Source organism: Emydura macquarii, unplaced genomic scaffold, assembly GCF_026122565.2.
Source record: "Emydura macquarii macquarii isolate MOO-44397 ecotype Brisbane River unplaced genomic scaffold, CSIRO-AGI_Emac_v2 contig_3475, whole genome shotgun sequence".
In the NCBI taxonomy this organism is placed as follows: domain Eukaryota; kingdom Metazoa; phylum Chordata; order Testudines; family Chelidae; genus Emydura; species Emydura macquarii.
The window spans coordinates 80,902-98,217 of record NW_027133612.1 but is presented as its reverse complement, the minus strand read 5'-3'; the positions used below and the strand labels follow the sequence as shown (position 1 = coordinate 98,217).

Genomic DNA, 17,316 nt, shown 5'->3' with positions numbered 1-17,316 from the left:
CCTGTATTGGAATGGACATGAGCAATCACTTGAAGAGGAAAACATGGTTACTTACCAGTAACTGTTGTTCTTCGAGATGTGTTGCTCATGTCCATTCCACACCCACCCGCCGTCCCCACTATTGTAGTTGGCAGAAAGAAGGGACTGAGGGGCTACAGGGTCTGCAGTGCCTCATATACCACGGCATGCACGTGGGACTTCAGGGGGCAACAGAGCCGACCCTACGGGATCTGCTAGGGGAAAAAAGTTCCAGGAATCCGTGCACGGTGGCATGCACTCACCTATATTGGAATGGACATGAGTGACATATCTCGGAGAACAACAGTTATTGGTAAGTAACCATGTTTTCCAGTCAAGAATAATCCTTCAATTTTTACCCAGAGGGGCATCCATGAACCATATGACTTGTCTGCATTCAGTAGGGAAACTTTTGACTTCTTTGTTGTCCTTGAATTTCATGATGTTGGAAATACAGACAATGAGCATAATTGTGCCACAGTATATATTAATTTGGCTGGTAAACAAGGACCATACCTGCAAGTGGGATCAATCAACTGAGGTCAATATTCAAGCCTACATTATTTAATGCAGAGTGAACTCCATATATATATTGTTGTGTGCTGCTTTCCATCCCCAGTCCTGTTATGAGGCCCAATGTATCTCCTGCTTATCTTCTTTGCATTGCTTTGGTTGCACAAAAAAGCCAGAAGAAAGGTTTAACTGGCTTGTGGGAATTCTCCCATCTTGTCCCTGAATCCAATGAAGAAAAACGTACTCTAGACATTAGGGAAATATTCTTCATGATAAGAGCATTCGTGTTGACTCTCAAATGAAAGGTTTTTGGAGTGCCATCACTGTAGATTTTCAAGAACAAGAAACTCAGTAGTTTGTCATTACTGAGGTAAGAAGTCATCCTGCAAAATGCTGGGCTGAAAATTTAATGCTCAAAGTTCAATGATCTCTTCTGGATCTACCTTCTAATCTATGAACCTTTCCTTCCTACCTTCTCCCTGTTGTGTTCCCAGCATACACAGAGATAATTTAGATACAAATATACCTTTGTTTCCTAAAAGTCAGACTGCACATGAGAATAAATATATATATATATATATATATATATATATATATATATAGAAAGCAACAGGCTGCTCCCTACAGAACAACTCACCCCAGTTTGCCTTCATCTGGCTCTTTTCAAACTGTCTGTCTGCTTTTCCTCTCCCCTAATTCCTTTAAAGCAAGAGCTTACAATTCCAGCAGACTTCCATAAACCACACTCCCTGACAGGCACTGCTGATCTTAAACCCAGGTCTGTAATGTTGCCAATCATGAACCTTGTTCTCTATGCCATTGCATTGCAAGGTTTTTAAGATGTGGCTTGACAAAGCCCTGGCTGGGATGATTTAGTTGGGGTTGGCCCTGCTTTGAGCAGGGGTTTGGACTAGATGATCTCCTGTGGTCCTGTCCATCCCTAATCTTCTGTGATTCAAGGTCCTACTACGTGCAAAGAAGGAGGGATGAACAAAACGGGTGCTGATTCTTGTTTTCAGGACAGTGATTTTGCAAAGTACCACAAATATAGAGCTATACATATTTCTGAAGTGTACAACAGGTGTTAATTTTTGTTTAACTTCCCTCTGTGTCAGTATAGCCACTGATGTGTCAACAAACTTATGATTGATATACGACACCCCTCATCTCCCATAGCTGAAACCTGCTAGAAGTTCACTCAGGCTCCATGCCTATCATTGAAAGTGTGTCCTATTTGTCTTCTCCAGAAGCGCCATGCTGTCTCAGCATTGGGGCTGGCCGGAAAACAAGAATTAAATTTAGCAAAAAATTCCAGAGGGCCAGACAAACCTTATAACCACCAATAACCTCCTTTGGCTGTGGGAGATCTAGGTACAAATCCCTGTTCTGCCTGATTAGGTGCCCTAATCAGTGAGCTATAGTCTCAGTTTCTCACTGTAACCCATGAATATTTAATTATTCATATAAAGTGGAATAGCTCTAACAGAAGAGAGTCAGACCCAGAGTAGACAGTAGTCTCACGGTTAGAACACTCACCTGGGATGTGAGCGACCCAGATTCAATTCCATGCTTTGAATCAGGCAGACCAGAAGCTTGAATGCTTTCCCACAGTGCTCTAACCACCAACCTATTGGTTATACTGAGGTGGGACTCTCGTTTTGACGACAAATTCTATCCTCAGCCTGAGAAACATTTCCCAATGAGAGTTTTCTCGAAACGGAGACGTTTCCGCAACATTCCAGTTTTGATGAACTGGCATTTTCTGATTGAATAAATGTTTCATTGGAAAATTTCTGACCAGCCCTAGCCAGCCTATATTTTTCATATGATTCTGCTTTTCTCTCCTGTAATCGTTCTGGGACTTTGTGTCCAAGTATTAAAAAATCTTCATTCGCATGCTGGAATTTAGCACATTTCTCAGTGCAGATGTCACTGCATAGGTTTATCTCTACATATTTTGTATTTCACAAATGGACTGTACCCCTACATTAACTCTGTTGGTTATATTTATAATCCACAATCCTGTTTTTCACTTAAATTACAAGGATATTTATGGAAGATGTGCAGGAGGGCTTTTACCAAGTTCAGAGAATATTGTTGTGAATCTGAACAAAGATGTTCTTTGGAGCCAGGACCATGTAGCATATTAAAAAGTTCTTCATTGTCTCAGTTTTCTGGCTCTTTCCATGTCTTTCATCATTGCTGTCTGTCTCTAGACCTCCACTTTCTGCTATATGTATTTTTGCTATAGAGTGAGTAGGTTTAGATTTTAGTCTAGAAAACCATATGTAGTTTGACACATTGGAGATTCCTTCCCTCCTTAGGCATTGTTGTGACATGTGAGATCACCCAGGGCACTGTGGCAGATAGTCTCTTGTTGTTCACTCTTGGGGGCTGGAGGCAGGACATTCTTGCATGTGCAGGGTCCACAATTGTGGTGCTCACTCCCTGTGGTGATGTTAAGTGCCTGTGTTGCTGATGTTCAGTGCACGGTGCAAGGATCATCAGTGCATCCAAACCTTAGACTAATCTAAAGCATCTCTCCTCCTCTTTTCTGATTTTTACTGTCGAGTTATTGCAGTGACTGAGAATTGTGTGTGTTTGTGCAGTAATGTTCCCAAGTACCAATATGTGGTAAATTATTAAGTTAAATGAATTGTGCAGAGCCATCAGTAAAGTATTGTTGGTGAGCTAAATTATCTTAGAACTTTTCCCTACATCAAACAATAACAATAATGTCTTTGCAACTGTTGCAGGTCCAGCATGTGAAAAGCCACCAGTCATTGATTTTGGAGCAATTGTTAGTGGTGACAAATTAGAGTATAGGGAGAGTGACAAAGTGCAATACAAATGCAATCCTGGATTCAGCCTGACAGGATCTGAATGGATCACATGCAGTAGGAAAACCTGGACGCCTGCACCACAGTGTTTGGGTAAGGGGAACTGCTGCTTTGTTCTTTCTTGGTTTGTTAGTAGAGATGGGACCCAAATCAAACCCATGAATTCAAATACTCCTCAAGTTTGGGGGTAGGGGAATTCAGAGTAGAGTCACGTCGCCAATGAACCAGACTTTTGATCGTTGGATTCAAATATCTCCAGATATCTGGTTTATGCCTCAAGCCATATCTAGTCCCTAGGAGTTTCTGTTAATGAGCTCTTTGAAGATTACCTGATAGTTTCATATATGAAATTTGAATAAGGTGAATCTCTTTTATAACAAGACAACAGAGCATCTAGATTTATTTATTTTACAGGAGAGAGAGAGAATTTTCTCCATTTTATCAAATTCCTGGATTTTGTTAAAAAATAAGCCTAAATGCAAGCAATGACACAGGACCTGAATACTGGAGACATGGTTAAGAATATGGAGATGAAACATTATTGTATCATCAAAAGATAGACCATTAGAAGAAACTGACAAATAATATTTATCAAGATAATCCTGACCTCATATTAGGTGATGGGCCCATAAGCCTATATCTTGGAGTGGAACTTCTCCCCATTTATCATGGCCTGCTTCATTGCTAAATGTCCTCCTGTGAAAAAGCCATTGATTGAGGGAGACGTACTAAGTGGATATGCCTACATAAATATATATACACTACAGCTATGGGCTGTAAAGAAGTGAGATATGCAACATACATGCAAAGGTCCAACCCACTATTGTTTGTTTTTTACATATGCATTACTATAATTAGCATGGAAGTGATTAAAATTAAAAAATTCCATTAAAAATCCATGAATGCTATGTTAGTTATTGTTATTAGAGATGGACTTTGGATTAGTTTTCTTTTAATACAGTTTAATAAATAAATTAGCTGATACCATGCTAGTTTAGTACTAGAACGTTCAGAAGGATGAACATATCTTATATTTTTATTGACACTGCATAAGAGGGAGACTTATTAAAATCAAAGTGTGCTAGAAGTACTTGGTATTGTATAGGGGCCTTTTGGCTTTTTGGGGAAACTGTTAGATTATACTGTTTGTTAGGACCTCAGATACTTGAAATCCTGGCTACCTGAGTTAGACAAAATCATATATAAACCAGATGGTGCTGGATATGGATTACTGCATAAATCTGTCCATAATGGTATGTTGCTTAGACACACATGTAAGCTATTGAATCACGTGCATTTGCCCCCCCAGTGTGGCTATGAGAGTCTCCTTACTATGGAAAAATTGGGTGCAGGTGAGTGATTTGACATTATACACACACACTGGCATGAGGGGATGTTCGTGCTCACTCATATGGAGTTGAGATTTGGAAATGTAAGAGAATCATTCTAATGGGAAGTCATTTATTCTTAATGCAGCACTGGGGATTTTGGAGTTCAGCCTACTGATGATTTTGATGACCCCCTGAATTTAGTTAATGATGAACTGGAAGGCTTATTTACTTGCAAAGACCTGAGTTCAGTGTTCTGTTCTTCTACTCCTACAATTGTTGCCCTCTCTTGACACTAATAACATCTAAAAAAGAGCAGAGAGCTGCATTCCATGTGTTAGGTATTTCTGATGTTCTCATCTGTGAATGGGTTTTACTGAACCTTAATCTTTAGTCCTGGCAGGTGAGTATTGCAGAAATTAATTTGATTTTATCTATTACTGTTCCTTTTACCTTGTCCTTTTCATGTCTAAGTCTGTACATATATTGTATTTATGGTGTAGGATTTTAGAACTTCTATTTGATGGCATTTTAGTGCCTCTTTACATTTCACATGATTGATGCACCTTTTAATAGTGCAGCAAAAGGAGGACTGAGGCCTTTCCATCAAGAAATGGCTAATTTCAACAAGTCCTGGAAAATACCAGCTACAGAGTGGAGGAAGAAATGGGCTCTCTTATAAAATCTATACCAGTCTTGTTCCTGTTGACTTCACCAGCACCAAGAGCAGGCCCTAGATGCACTTCTAAAATTCTTACTCACAAAAGTGTTCCTAATGAGTGCAGTCACAGTAGCCTCAGTGGGATCTTGTACATGCATCAAGTTTGCAGGAGCAGGCCCTGGGTCACCATTTGTCATATATGTAAAAAGAATAGACTTTGTCCAATTAACATACATCATCAGCTTCTCCTCTTTGGGGATTACTCTGTGTTATGGTCTATTTCTTTGGTATTTGTGATAAATTAAGATTATAATTTCTGGTTTGTTGAGTGAATAATTAATATTAACTATTAATAATAATTAAGAAACAATAATTAAAGAGCAACAATAATAAATAATAACTAAATAACACAATAATGAATAATAAGTAATTATCAATAAATTTAATTATTTAAATTTAAATAATTTGATTATTTTAATAATTATTAATACTTAATCATAATTAAATACTTTATTATTTAAATTTAAGTATTATTTATTATTATTTAATTATTTAATAATAAAATAAATCTTATATGGGATATATAATTTATTTTATTTTTTTTTATATGTGGATAAATATATGTAATAGAGACTATAGGATCAAGCTAGTGACCTATGTGTTAGTTATGGTTGACATAGTATTTTCCTGATAAAATCCTATTTTCATATTATCTATTCAATATTGCAAATCCCAAGATTCCAAAAGTCATAAGACTGGCTTAAAAATCATGAAATTCTTTTAAAAAATATACTTTTGCAGCATTTTTATTTATCTTCTACTTTTTGAGCCTTAAGGTAAACTGGGGTCATGTTTTTTAAATTTTTCTCAACAACTGAGAGGATTAGAAACTTACTTCATTAAGTGAAAGATGAAAGTCCTATGTACTCACTTGACTTCAGGAGCTGTGGCTTTAAAAAAGCCTCAAATATCACTGGAAATCTATCATGAGAGTTGGCAAAGTGTGTGTGTGTGTGTGTGTGTGTGTGTGTGTATATTAACATTTAGAGTCAACTCTTTCATTTTCCTTGTCAGCAATGTGAATTTAATAGTTGTAGTTATAAATATATTTTAACCTATATTTCATTAAGATATTGCATCTGAGTCTGTTTTGGATTTTACATAGCACTTTACACCCAGCAGAGAGTACAAAGCAGAATGGTCATTTTTACAGTCACTTTGCACAGAGCAGGTAAATGAAGAGCACTGGAGACTCAGGCCCCATCATTTTCATTTTTTTTCCTCGTTTTGTTTAGCACCGTGTAGCATCACAAAACAGCAACTGGAGGCCAAAAATCTACTTCTGTCCAATGGCCGAAGACATGCACAGTTGATTCAGAGTGACCACACACTGGGATTTATGTGCAGTGAGGGATATGCACTCACTATCCCTTCAGTCAGGAAGTGTGTTAATGGACACATGGATTTGCCTTCATGTATCTCTGGTAAATCTGCACCATATTTTGATAATTCAGTTTCTCAGTTGTATTTGATTTCTTGTGTGCAGTCATTTGTATGTGTGTGATGCATATGAATCACTCATGATGCACGGCATCATCCTCTATAGTCATCACTTAGTGCACATGTTGCGCAGGGCAGAGCAGTCAGTTGCAGTCTGGAAAACAGTCATGTGATGGAATTTCTTTATATAAAGCTGGTAGGAAATTTCATAGAACAATTGCTTTAAAAGAAAGTTACTGTTGCAAAGTGAAGCATTCAAATGACTGGAAATGCCAAAATTGTATTTACCCACATATCTTTATGGTGTGTCTGCATTATGTTACAGTCTTTAATTACAGGATCATGTACTCTATTTTGCACAGGGCTCTTGCCTCATTCAGGGTGAATTCATTGATGTTCAGATGGCCAGCAGAAGGGAAGACATAAATGGTGCATAGGCCCCATGCTCTTTCTCTGTGCAGGGATGAATTTCTCCCTCACTGCGCAGATTAGATGGTGAATGAGAAAAGTTTATGTATTGCATGAGTCGGGGTGCTCCAGATCACTGTAGAATGTGCAGTGTATCAAAGAGGGCCCACACATTGAATGCTGTGGGTAAAAATGAATATTCCACAGCTGCCTCAGTCATTGCTCAGCTTTCACTCTGAATGAGGCAGGGCTGCCCTAGAAAAAATACAGAATGCATTTATGCAGTTAAAGGCCTATGCAGTTAAAGGCCTATCGTAATGTATACATACAGAGGGAAAGTTGAGGTGGTACAGGCTGCCTTAACCTTGGCATTTTCTGACTTTTGGGGTGCTGCACTTTGTAGCCTTCACTGTCTTTTAACTTAGTTTTGTTGCATAGAAAATATGTAGTGGTTGTGCTGAACTGCAGAGCCATGTGATAAACATGCACTTTGGACAGCACCCCCTGCCATCTGCCCATTTACCCATCTCCCTCGGACTGCTTCTGGCAACTGAAAACACTGTGCAGCTTCACATTTAGTGACACTTGTTAGGGATAGCCGGCATAGTACCTCCCTTCTGCCTTTGGCCTTTGTGAGTAATGCAGCAAGTAAGGGAAGGGGCTGCACATAGAAAGATAAGGTTGAAAAGGAAAATCGAACAGTCATCACATTCAGTGAGCACAGTCCAGCCTGCTCTGAATGAGGCAGGGATCCGGTGGGAAAAATAGTGTGTGATCATGTAATTAAAGACTCCAACATAATGCACAGGCACATTTTGAATGCTTGACTTTGCAATATTAATAAACTTTTAACATAGATTTGGATGTGTTTTGTATGCAATACAAATGTGTATAATAGAAAGTGAGAAAGAGACAGGTATGTACAAAATACAAGATACACAACCACTAAATACATGACATTTAAAAATTAATGTCTGATTTAAGTGAATAAAACCCAAATAATTCAGAGCCATGTCCTCAGCTGGTGTAAACTGGCATGGACCCATTGTCTTCAGATGAAGTAGCACTAATCTACACCAGTTGAGGACGAGACCTTTAGTATTTTGGTCATCTTGCCTAGCTCAGCCACGTGCATGTGTACATTGCAATACCTGAAGTTTCTACAAGTGTTTTCCCAAACATTGGATAAGGAACCACTTTTCACATGCAGTAACAAAGCCAAAAAATGGCATAGTAACCATTTTTTCATAAGATTATTATAATTGTCATTATTTTCCTTTAGAAACTGGAAAAAATTGTAGCCGTCCTCCTACTGTTGAGAATGGAGACATAACTACTTTCTTGGAAAAAGAATACACATCTGGCTCCTTTGTAGAATTCAAATGCCAAAAATTTTATGCAATGGAAGGACAGAACATCTCTTTTTGTGACAATGGAAACTGGACAAAAGCACCACGTTGTTTAGGTAAAAAACAAAAAAACAACAACCCTGCTTTCTTGGGCTTTGAGGTTTATTTAGAAATTCACGGAAGAAAACTCATCACTTGTGTAAACAGATTATTTCAGTGTGCTTACCTGAGGGTTATCAAGACAACTGCTCCTTTTTCTTGTTTTAGAGCCATGTGCTATCTCAGTGGAAGAAATGGAAAACCAGATGATAGAGTTGAACGGGAGAACAAATGAGAACATATTGCGAAGTGTGTACGTAGAACGTGGTGATTTTCTTGAGCTTCGATGCAAACCAGGATATTCACTTGCAACTAATTTATCTCAATCTACTTTTATGGTGGAGTGCAACGGAAATCCAATTGTCTATCCGGAATGCAAAGGTTGGTAGAAACAGGCTCTAGAAGGATTCTCAAATATCTTGCTTTCAGTAGAGGGCACTCTGTAATGATAGGTATAAGTGAATGTAAAAGAGCTGCTTTGTTTTCATCAATACAGTGCGGAGGGTAAAGCCTTCCAGATGGGACCTCTGTGAAGCTAATTACATTTTAGGGGTTAATAGTCACTGTGAGACAGATTCTTCCTGCTCTACTCTAACACCATGAGTTAATTTAATAACCAAATAGCATTTATGTTTCATACAACAATTTTAAAAATGACAATAACTCAGCATATCTAAGGCTATTTAAGATGTTATTTAATCCATTCACAGAATATTTAATGGTAATACTTTGAAGCCTTCTCAGAAACATAATATTCAGAGTAGCTCAGCCCTCTATTGACAGCACAACTTGGGTCTATAATGGGAAAACTGATTTTGTGCCTAGAGCTTGGTCTGTCGTCATCGGGTATGAAAGTGCTGGGAACAATACAGATAGTATGGTCAGCTGCCTGGTGTAACAGTTTGTAACTACAGAAGAACACAAAGTCCTTGAAATTTCTATGGTACCAACCCTGACATAGCATATCTACTAGAGCTGGTTGAAAAAAGGAGAAGCAATTGTGTGAAAGGTTTTGACATCTGACTGTTTTTCCATTTTCCATGGTTTGAAATAGAGCAATTTTTCATTTTTAAATTTTTTTTCTCAAAGCATATACACTTTAATTTCAAAATTTTGAATGTTATTTTTTCCCTTCCACCCTTCCCAATTTTTTTCTCTTTCTCAATTTTTTTTCTTTGCATCTTACTGCAAATAAATGAATAATGTCCAGGCTTTCCTCTCACCTTTTCCTTTTCCATTCTGTAAATTTTCAAAACATCTCCAACAACTGGAATAGTTGCAGAGTAGAAAAAGCAAAGATGAAAAATGGAAAAGTGGAGGAAAAAGCCCTTGACATCACTTATTCTGTTGTATTTAATAGCAAAAAGGGGGAAATGGGAGTAGAAAGGAGAAAAAAAAAATTTAAATATCCAATTTTTATGAAAAAGTGGAAAAATTTATAAAACAAAACAAAGCAACCCTCCTCCATCCAAAACAAACAACCAAAACTTTTTTGTAAAAGTGTTTGGTTTAGAGAAAAACAATTTTTCATTCAAAAGCCACAGTTTTGAATGATTTTTTTTTACCAGCTCTGGTATGTAGATAGCTCAATTAAAAATCAGTTCATTCACATTCTGTATGGCAACTTCTTAAACAGACATTACAGTAAAAATAGGGAACACAGTAGTTTCCATCCCAAACAATTTCCATGTTTTAATTCAGAGATAAATCACCATAACTGATGGTGGATTGAACGGCCTACTGGCCTATTTTAATTTGTAAATGTATTTGTCTCATTCTCGTTAGAAATTGTATGTGATCCTCCAGGAGTGGTTAATGGTAGTTTCAGACCTCAAAGGAACAAGTATAGGGATGGTGATATCATTATAATTGCATGTAATCATGGATTTCACAGTCATAATGGACAAAATACAGCTGAATGCACAAAGAATGGCTGGTTGCCTACTCCAAGATGTAGCAGTAAGTTGCATTTATATTCTATCTTGCTTAACAAATGTCAAAACTCAACTCAGTGTGCTAAACATGTCAGATTGAAAATGTACTTGCTAACCTAGTATTTTAAAAAAAATGTCAATTGTGCGTTCTTAGGAAAGGGCCAGAGGCCTGCCCTTGACAATACATAGAACTGACAGGTATATTGTATTGTTTTGTCTTTTACAAAAAGGATTTGGTCTGTTTTCAAGGCCATTCATTTTGTAAAATAACTTATTTTTCTTAGCTTATGTCACATCCCTTATTTTAAAGATATGGATGAAACTGGGGTGTATATAAACAAACATAAATGCGTACCTACAATCACCATATATAGTAGTCTGCTGACTTAGTGAAATGCACTGGAATCAGTCTCTCCCATAGGGAACTGCTGAAGCTGTGTATTTTACTCAGTCAGATAGCAATATAAAGCAACTTCCAAAACTGAAGAATGACCTTTGTTCTCTGCAGCCTAACCCTTCCACAAAAAAGACAGCGGCTTCATACACTGCCCCATTGTGTGATATATTTGGTTCCTTTGCTGAATGCTAGGTAATAAAATGAAAGGACTCTGGTCTTATTGAAAAAAACTAGCTCTTTAGTAAAGCCACTTTTTACAGAGTTGCTCCAACTGCAGGGCATAATAGTGCAAGTCATCTACATAGAATGGCTGATTGTCTGGAGCCCTTCTCCGAACTTTTCACTTCTGCAATCCATGATCATCCCTCTGGGTTCCATGCAGGTTGCTACCTTAATGTTTTATCTCTCTATTTGTAAAGTGAATAAATTCTGACTTGGTAGAATCCACATGTGATGAAGAGAAATATGATTACTTGGATCATCAAACTGTTAATGCTATGATTAGGTTAAATTGCACTCTTAGCACTAACTCTTTACTCTGTTATTCTCTTTATCTGACAGATACTCAAGATTAATGAAAATAAGAAGCATCAAACAGATATTGTTAAGCAGCACTAGATGATAATTAAGGTCTTTAACCAGCTATTAGTAATATTTACACATTATCTCATATTCTTTGTCATCATTTGTGCTTGCATTACAATTCGTCTTTATCAGTTCACGTGCTTGTTTACGTCTTTGATCAAAATATACATTCCTAAAACAAATTTGAAGCAGCGTAGGATGGGAAAATAGATTTTGCAACTATAAGGACAGACCCAAATCTTCACCCAAAACTCAAACCAAACCAATGCCTCTTCGTAACTTTAAAAAGAAATAATGTGCCTCTGCACTGTATCGTTTTCTCTCTTGGTTGGCAGAAATAGCAACATTTCCCACCTGGCCAAAACCAAGAATCATTGGAAATCTTGACACTTACAAACCAGAATGTTTAGTACAGGAAAATATTTGGCATTTTAGCTGGGTCGCTCATCGCTATTGATGACTGACTGCTGTGGAAACAAATTTTGTTTTAGAGCTGTAACCGTAAAGTAGTCAGTCATTTAACAGAATTGAATGGAAAACATTGTTCCATGTGTGTTAAATACCTAATTAAATAAACTGAAAATAAATCTTAAAATCTTATGAAAGGACACACAAAAATGAACCTAAATTTGCAAATAATTTCAGCAGCTGAGAACTGTATGTGGCTTGTGAAGAAATTCTCTATTCTTTGCTCCACTTTTGATAGTAAATTAGAAATTAAATCAGTGCTGTCACTGAGATGAATTTCCTAGGGCCACCAGGTGGGAATAGAAAATGAATGAGCACTAATGAGATTCTTTAGCCAGGGTGCAGGAAAATTGTGGGTCTGTCCCAAATGGGCCACAGAACAGGGACACATATGCTGCAAAAACAGAATAGATATATGCTTTATTCTAGTATTTAGACACCGAATATAAAGCTATATTCCCCTACACCCTTTTTCAGGGATTATTCCTCCTGCCGGGATTCATCCTGTCCCTCTTGCTGCAGCTGCTGTCATCCTTCCACTCTCAATGCATACATGCGAATCAGTTCACTAGGGGAATCATCTCAGCAATTCTGCATTCCCTAAATCGTGTGTGATGGAAATCTCACCCTTAATATTGCATTCATTTAATTTTTTGCACCTATTTGTATTGTTTTCTGTTCATTATACAAAATAAATACATATTTCAGGGTTTGAACCAATATGTTTAGACTCTTTGCTTTACTAAAAAGTCTTCACATAAATAGTTATAGCAATGTTTGGCTGAAAAACAGAGTTACTGGGCCAGGCCCTGGCAGACACTGTGCAGAGGTGTCCATCAGAAACACTGCGGACAGCAGTAACATTCGTTGGTGGTGTTGATTGGCACTATCCTGACTCCACTGAAAACCGCAGGATAAATCACCCCACCGACCTCCATGATGACAATTTTTTCCTTCAGCCTTTGGCATGCAAGGGGGAATTCCTTCAAAACATGATTTACCACATTCAGTGCTGCTTCAGGCCAGCATTCAAAGGGTCTGTTTGGCCAATGAACTTTTGATCAATGTTTGATAAACACTCATGTTTGCACAATGCCAGCCTCCACTCGGGAAATGCACTTGGCTCTGAAAATGCATTAACAAAAATTTTAACTATTTAGTGTAGTTCTGTTTTTGGTCTGACAGTACAATGACCAGGCTCAGACTGGTAGATCTTTTTGTCAGAGAGTGCATGAGTGCCCTCCCCAAAAATCCTTCTGTAGCCTCGTGGAAGAGGCTTCGGTCTGGTTAGCCAACACATTTGTCTCCTTTTCTACTGCAACTCTTCATGATGTTGTGTGCTTTGAAGCTCTTCTTGTTTGCAGGTAAGTGGGAATTTGTGTGAGTTCAAATCTGGCAGAGCTGAGAAGAGAACCCAGGTTTCTAACAGTGAAGTCCCAACTCTTTCAATGAATCACATTGTTTTATTGAAATGCATGTGCCAGATGAAATAGTTTGACATGATAGAATTGGAGCTGCGCAAAGAACTGATTTTTTTGGTTTGCTGGCAATTCCAAAAAACTGGAAAAAATAAAAACAAACTGTTCCAGCCAAAATGAATCTAAAAATTGTGAAAAATTTTGGCAAATCAAAAAAGTTGACAAAGATGTAATTTCAAGTCAAACACAATGTTTAGTTTGGAACAATTTCAGCAACCAAAGTCTTTCAATTGGACACATTTTTTTGACATGCAAGTGCCAAATGAAATAGTCAGCCATGATGGAATATCAGTTTAGTGATTGTATGTTGTGCATGGTGTGTTTCTTCTTTCTGAAGAAAGAAAAAAGATGGTTTATAAAAACCGATGTAACTCCTATTCATTTTTCCAAATAGGAATTTCTGAAGACTCTGACAAACGCATCTTGCACATGTGGTTCTCAAACTTCCCAAAGCCAGAAACCCCTCTTTAAACACACTAATAAATCACAAATTCACTTTTCAGCATTTCAAAACTACAAGTCCTTTCAGAGCCACAAAAAATCTACATGAACCCTAAATTAGTAGATTACACTATGAAAATTTGTTTTGATGAATTAATTGCCCATTTTGGAAAACAGAATAAAGAATTTAGTAATAGAGATGAAAGCCAACCTGGGGAATGTATAATTAAAATTTCTGAAGATCAAATATGTAGCTTAAGCGACCTCTGTGATATTGACACATGGGGGATTTTTCTGAACTTAGACGTTTTGTGTTTGTCTCAGAACAAGTATTTCCCAGATCATGCTGTGTGGGGAGAAATCCCACGTCGTGAAAGAGAATACTTGAAAAAAACCCACCTTGAACCGTATTCCTGGTGGAGTTTACATATGTTATCTCCGGTAACTTGATGTTGAAAGAGAGGTGGTAGAGAGAACTACAGGGAAGGGTCAGAAAGCAAGATCAGTCTTCAAAAGCAGTTGCGGAGGTCAGAAGCCAGAGAGGAGCAGAACTCAGCATCAGCCATTACAAGTGCTGGGTTTACTTGTTCAACACCAGGATGACTTTGCTGAGCTGTATCATCATGCAGCTTCTCTGGGCTTTTTGTGCTAAGGGACAAGGTAAGAGGCAAAATTAATCAAAATACTTCAGCGTACTCTTCCCTGGTGTGTGATGATATTAAAGACACTCAACGCTGCACATAGTCCAGTGCTGTTGCAACAAATTCTCAAATATACAACTTCAGTTCACGTTATTTTGATAGCAGTGACATCCCAACCCCACTTTGCAAAGGCAAAACAGTTGAATATACAGTAAATAGGACAAAGCCATTAACAACAGAGTGAATGAAAATTGTTGAAGGAGAAAGGTAAATTATTCAGTGTCATTTTTATGAAGTTCTAGAGACTATTTCCATGTACGTAATCTACTGCCTGATATAACAGGGCTGAGTTCATTCCCCAAAACACTGTAGAGTTCAAAGTGCAGAAGTGGGTGAGCATTCCTAGTGTTTCTATATATGGTACTGCTGTAATCAGGATAGCTGGTGAAATTCACTCATGTACTCAAATGTCTCTCATTTACGCCACGTTATGTGAATTGTAAATATATTCATTGTATTCTGGTTTGTTTAGAAACTGTTTTGTGTGACTCTTGAATTCAGTGATATAGGGATTGAAGAGCATGCACTAAAGATTACATTCTGCATTTCTGGTATCAGGGTTAATCCCTGGCAGGGTCCATCCATATTTTACCCAGCCAATCTCATTAGGGCAAAGAGTAGAGTTTCCACCTAGAAAGAGTGGTGATGGGAGTGATGGGGTTCTTCTCCAAGCACCTACATATTGTGGGTGGTTCTCCTGATCACGAACACAAAGCCATTAATAGATCAGGTCCCAGCTGCACTGGAAATCACATCTGCATTTATGATGTACCAAGACTGGTTGCACTCCTCTAGGACAATGCTGATCACCAAGCCTAGGAGAAAGTGTGTGTGTGTGAGCCAGATATAAGGCATTTTTTTGTGAAGGAGATCCAGATCCAGCTGTGGGATGAACTTCCAGAGGAGATTAGACAAAAACGATGTCTGTCCAGCTTTAGATCTCACTTCAAGACTTTCCTTTTTGATAAAACTTTTCCACACTAATCAGAATGATACTGCTACTTGCTCCCCACCCAAAAAATAAAATAAAATTACCCTAAGCAGATCCTCCCAGCACCAAAGATAGAAGAGCTATAGATTTCATTAACTAACTAATGAGATTGGCTGGGTAAAATATGAATGGACACTGCCAGGGATTAACCTTGATACCAGAAATGCAGAATGTAAACTTTGAATTCTACAGTGTTTTGGGGAATGAACTCAGCCCTGTTATATCAGGCAGTAGATTATGTACATGGAAATAGTCTCTAGAACTTCATAAAAATGGCACTGAATAATTTACCTTTCTCCTTCGACAATTTTCATTCACTCTGCTGTTAATGGCTTTGTCCTGTTTACTGTACATTCAACTGTTTTGCCTTTGCAAAGTGGGGTTGGGATGTCACTGCTATCAAAATAATGTGAGCTGAAGTTGTATATTTGAGAGTTTGCTGCAACAGCACTTGATTCTCTGTGGACCCCGCAAAGTTCTCCCCTCCTCCTATATCCTCCAAGGAGTTTCCACAGAAGGGGGCAATCCTTCCTGGAATCTGTGAATAACAAGGTTTTATGCAATAGTTTCTAAAACTTTCCCATCCTGCTTGGTAGGAAAAGCGTAGGGGTGAGAAACAAGATAACCAAGATCATTAGACTGTATATGACCTGAACTCATGGCTTGCATTAATGTAACATTCAAATAGTAAAGTACTAAAGGTGAAGAGAGGACTGATGAGTGAATATAACATAGCAAATTGAATTTTTCTTTCATGTACTTCATAAATATATATTCAAAACTTTCTTTTAAAGTGAAACCCTGTGACTACCCACATATAAAAAATGGCAGATTAACTGGCTATTTCAAAAACTACAGAGAACAAGCCTTTCCAGTACATTTAGGGGTGAACATTTTCTACAGATGTTTTGATGGTTATGTATCTGTAAGTGAGAACACCTGGAATCCAATCAGATGTACTGCAGATGGCTGGGATCCAATTCCCAAATGTCTTAGTAAGTATATGTAAATTTGCATTATTTTCTTAAAAATACTATTGTACCATTAAACACTAGTAAATATGTAGAGCAGCAGCAGCATTTGAGGGAACCAGGTGGGGGGAGTGGGGAGACTGTACAAAAATGTATTTCTAGTCTGGGCCCTATATCTCCCAGCGAAGACTGTAATCCAGGGACATGAAAAAATATTTAGTAGGATTTCCACCTTGTTAGTCATGGCATATAACCAGAGGAGTTAGATGAACACAGAAAATATCCTTTTAGGAAGGTTGCAACATAACACGACTTTATTTCGTAATATCCAAACTTTGACACACAAGAACCAAAAACACACAGAGAGAAAGCAGGCTGTTTCCCCAGACAAAGAGGCACAATTAACCCCAGCTTACTGCAAGTTTGCTATTTACAGTCTGACTGCTACTAGACCCAGATCGCGTGCTTCCCCACAGAGCCCCCTGGCCTATAAGCAGGACCAAGAAAAAACCCATCAAGTCCGCATGGATTTCACTTTCATAGTTTTCTGCAGATGGTGCTTGTATACTTTAATATAATTTAAACTTATATACTTTAATATAGTTTTCAAAATAGCGCTCCTCCATTGTCAATT

At 37.9% G+C, this 17,316-nt stretch overlaps 2 protein-coding genes across 2 annotated transcripts in view; both read left to right on the top strand.

Moving 5' to 3' along the window:
• The first annotated feature begins 291 nt into the window (after window positions 1-291).
• LOC137144639 (complement factor H-related protein 2-like) lies at window positions 292-12,816 on the top strand. The gene is made up of 7 exons (XM_067535069.1): window positions 292-331; window positions 3,288-3,464; window positions 6,656-6,844; window positions 8,551-8,733; window positions 8,885-9,097; window positions 10,502-10,675; window positions 11,609-12,816. Exons 1-7 carry the CDS (start codon window positions 292-294, stop codon window positions 11,620-11,622), a joined length of 990 nt encoding a protein of 329 aa, XP_067391170.1. The 3' UTR covers window positions 11,623-12,816.
• A 1,535-nt stretch (window positions 12,817-14,351) lies between these two features.
• LOC137144640 (complement factor H-like) overlaps window positions 14,352-17,316 on the top strand; it is an 82,222-nt gene continuing 79,257 nt past the window's right edge. Inside the window, exons 1-2 of the mRNA XM_067535070.1 lie at window positions 14,352-14,679; window positions 16,506-16,706. Of these exons, the coding sequence (XP_067391171.1) occupies window positions 14,619-14,679; window positions 16,506-16,706 (262 nt within the window). The 5' untranslated portion in view covers window positions 14,352-14,618. The remainder of the gene's footprint in view (window positions 14,680-16,505; window positions 16,707-17,316) is intronic.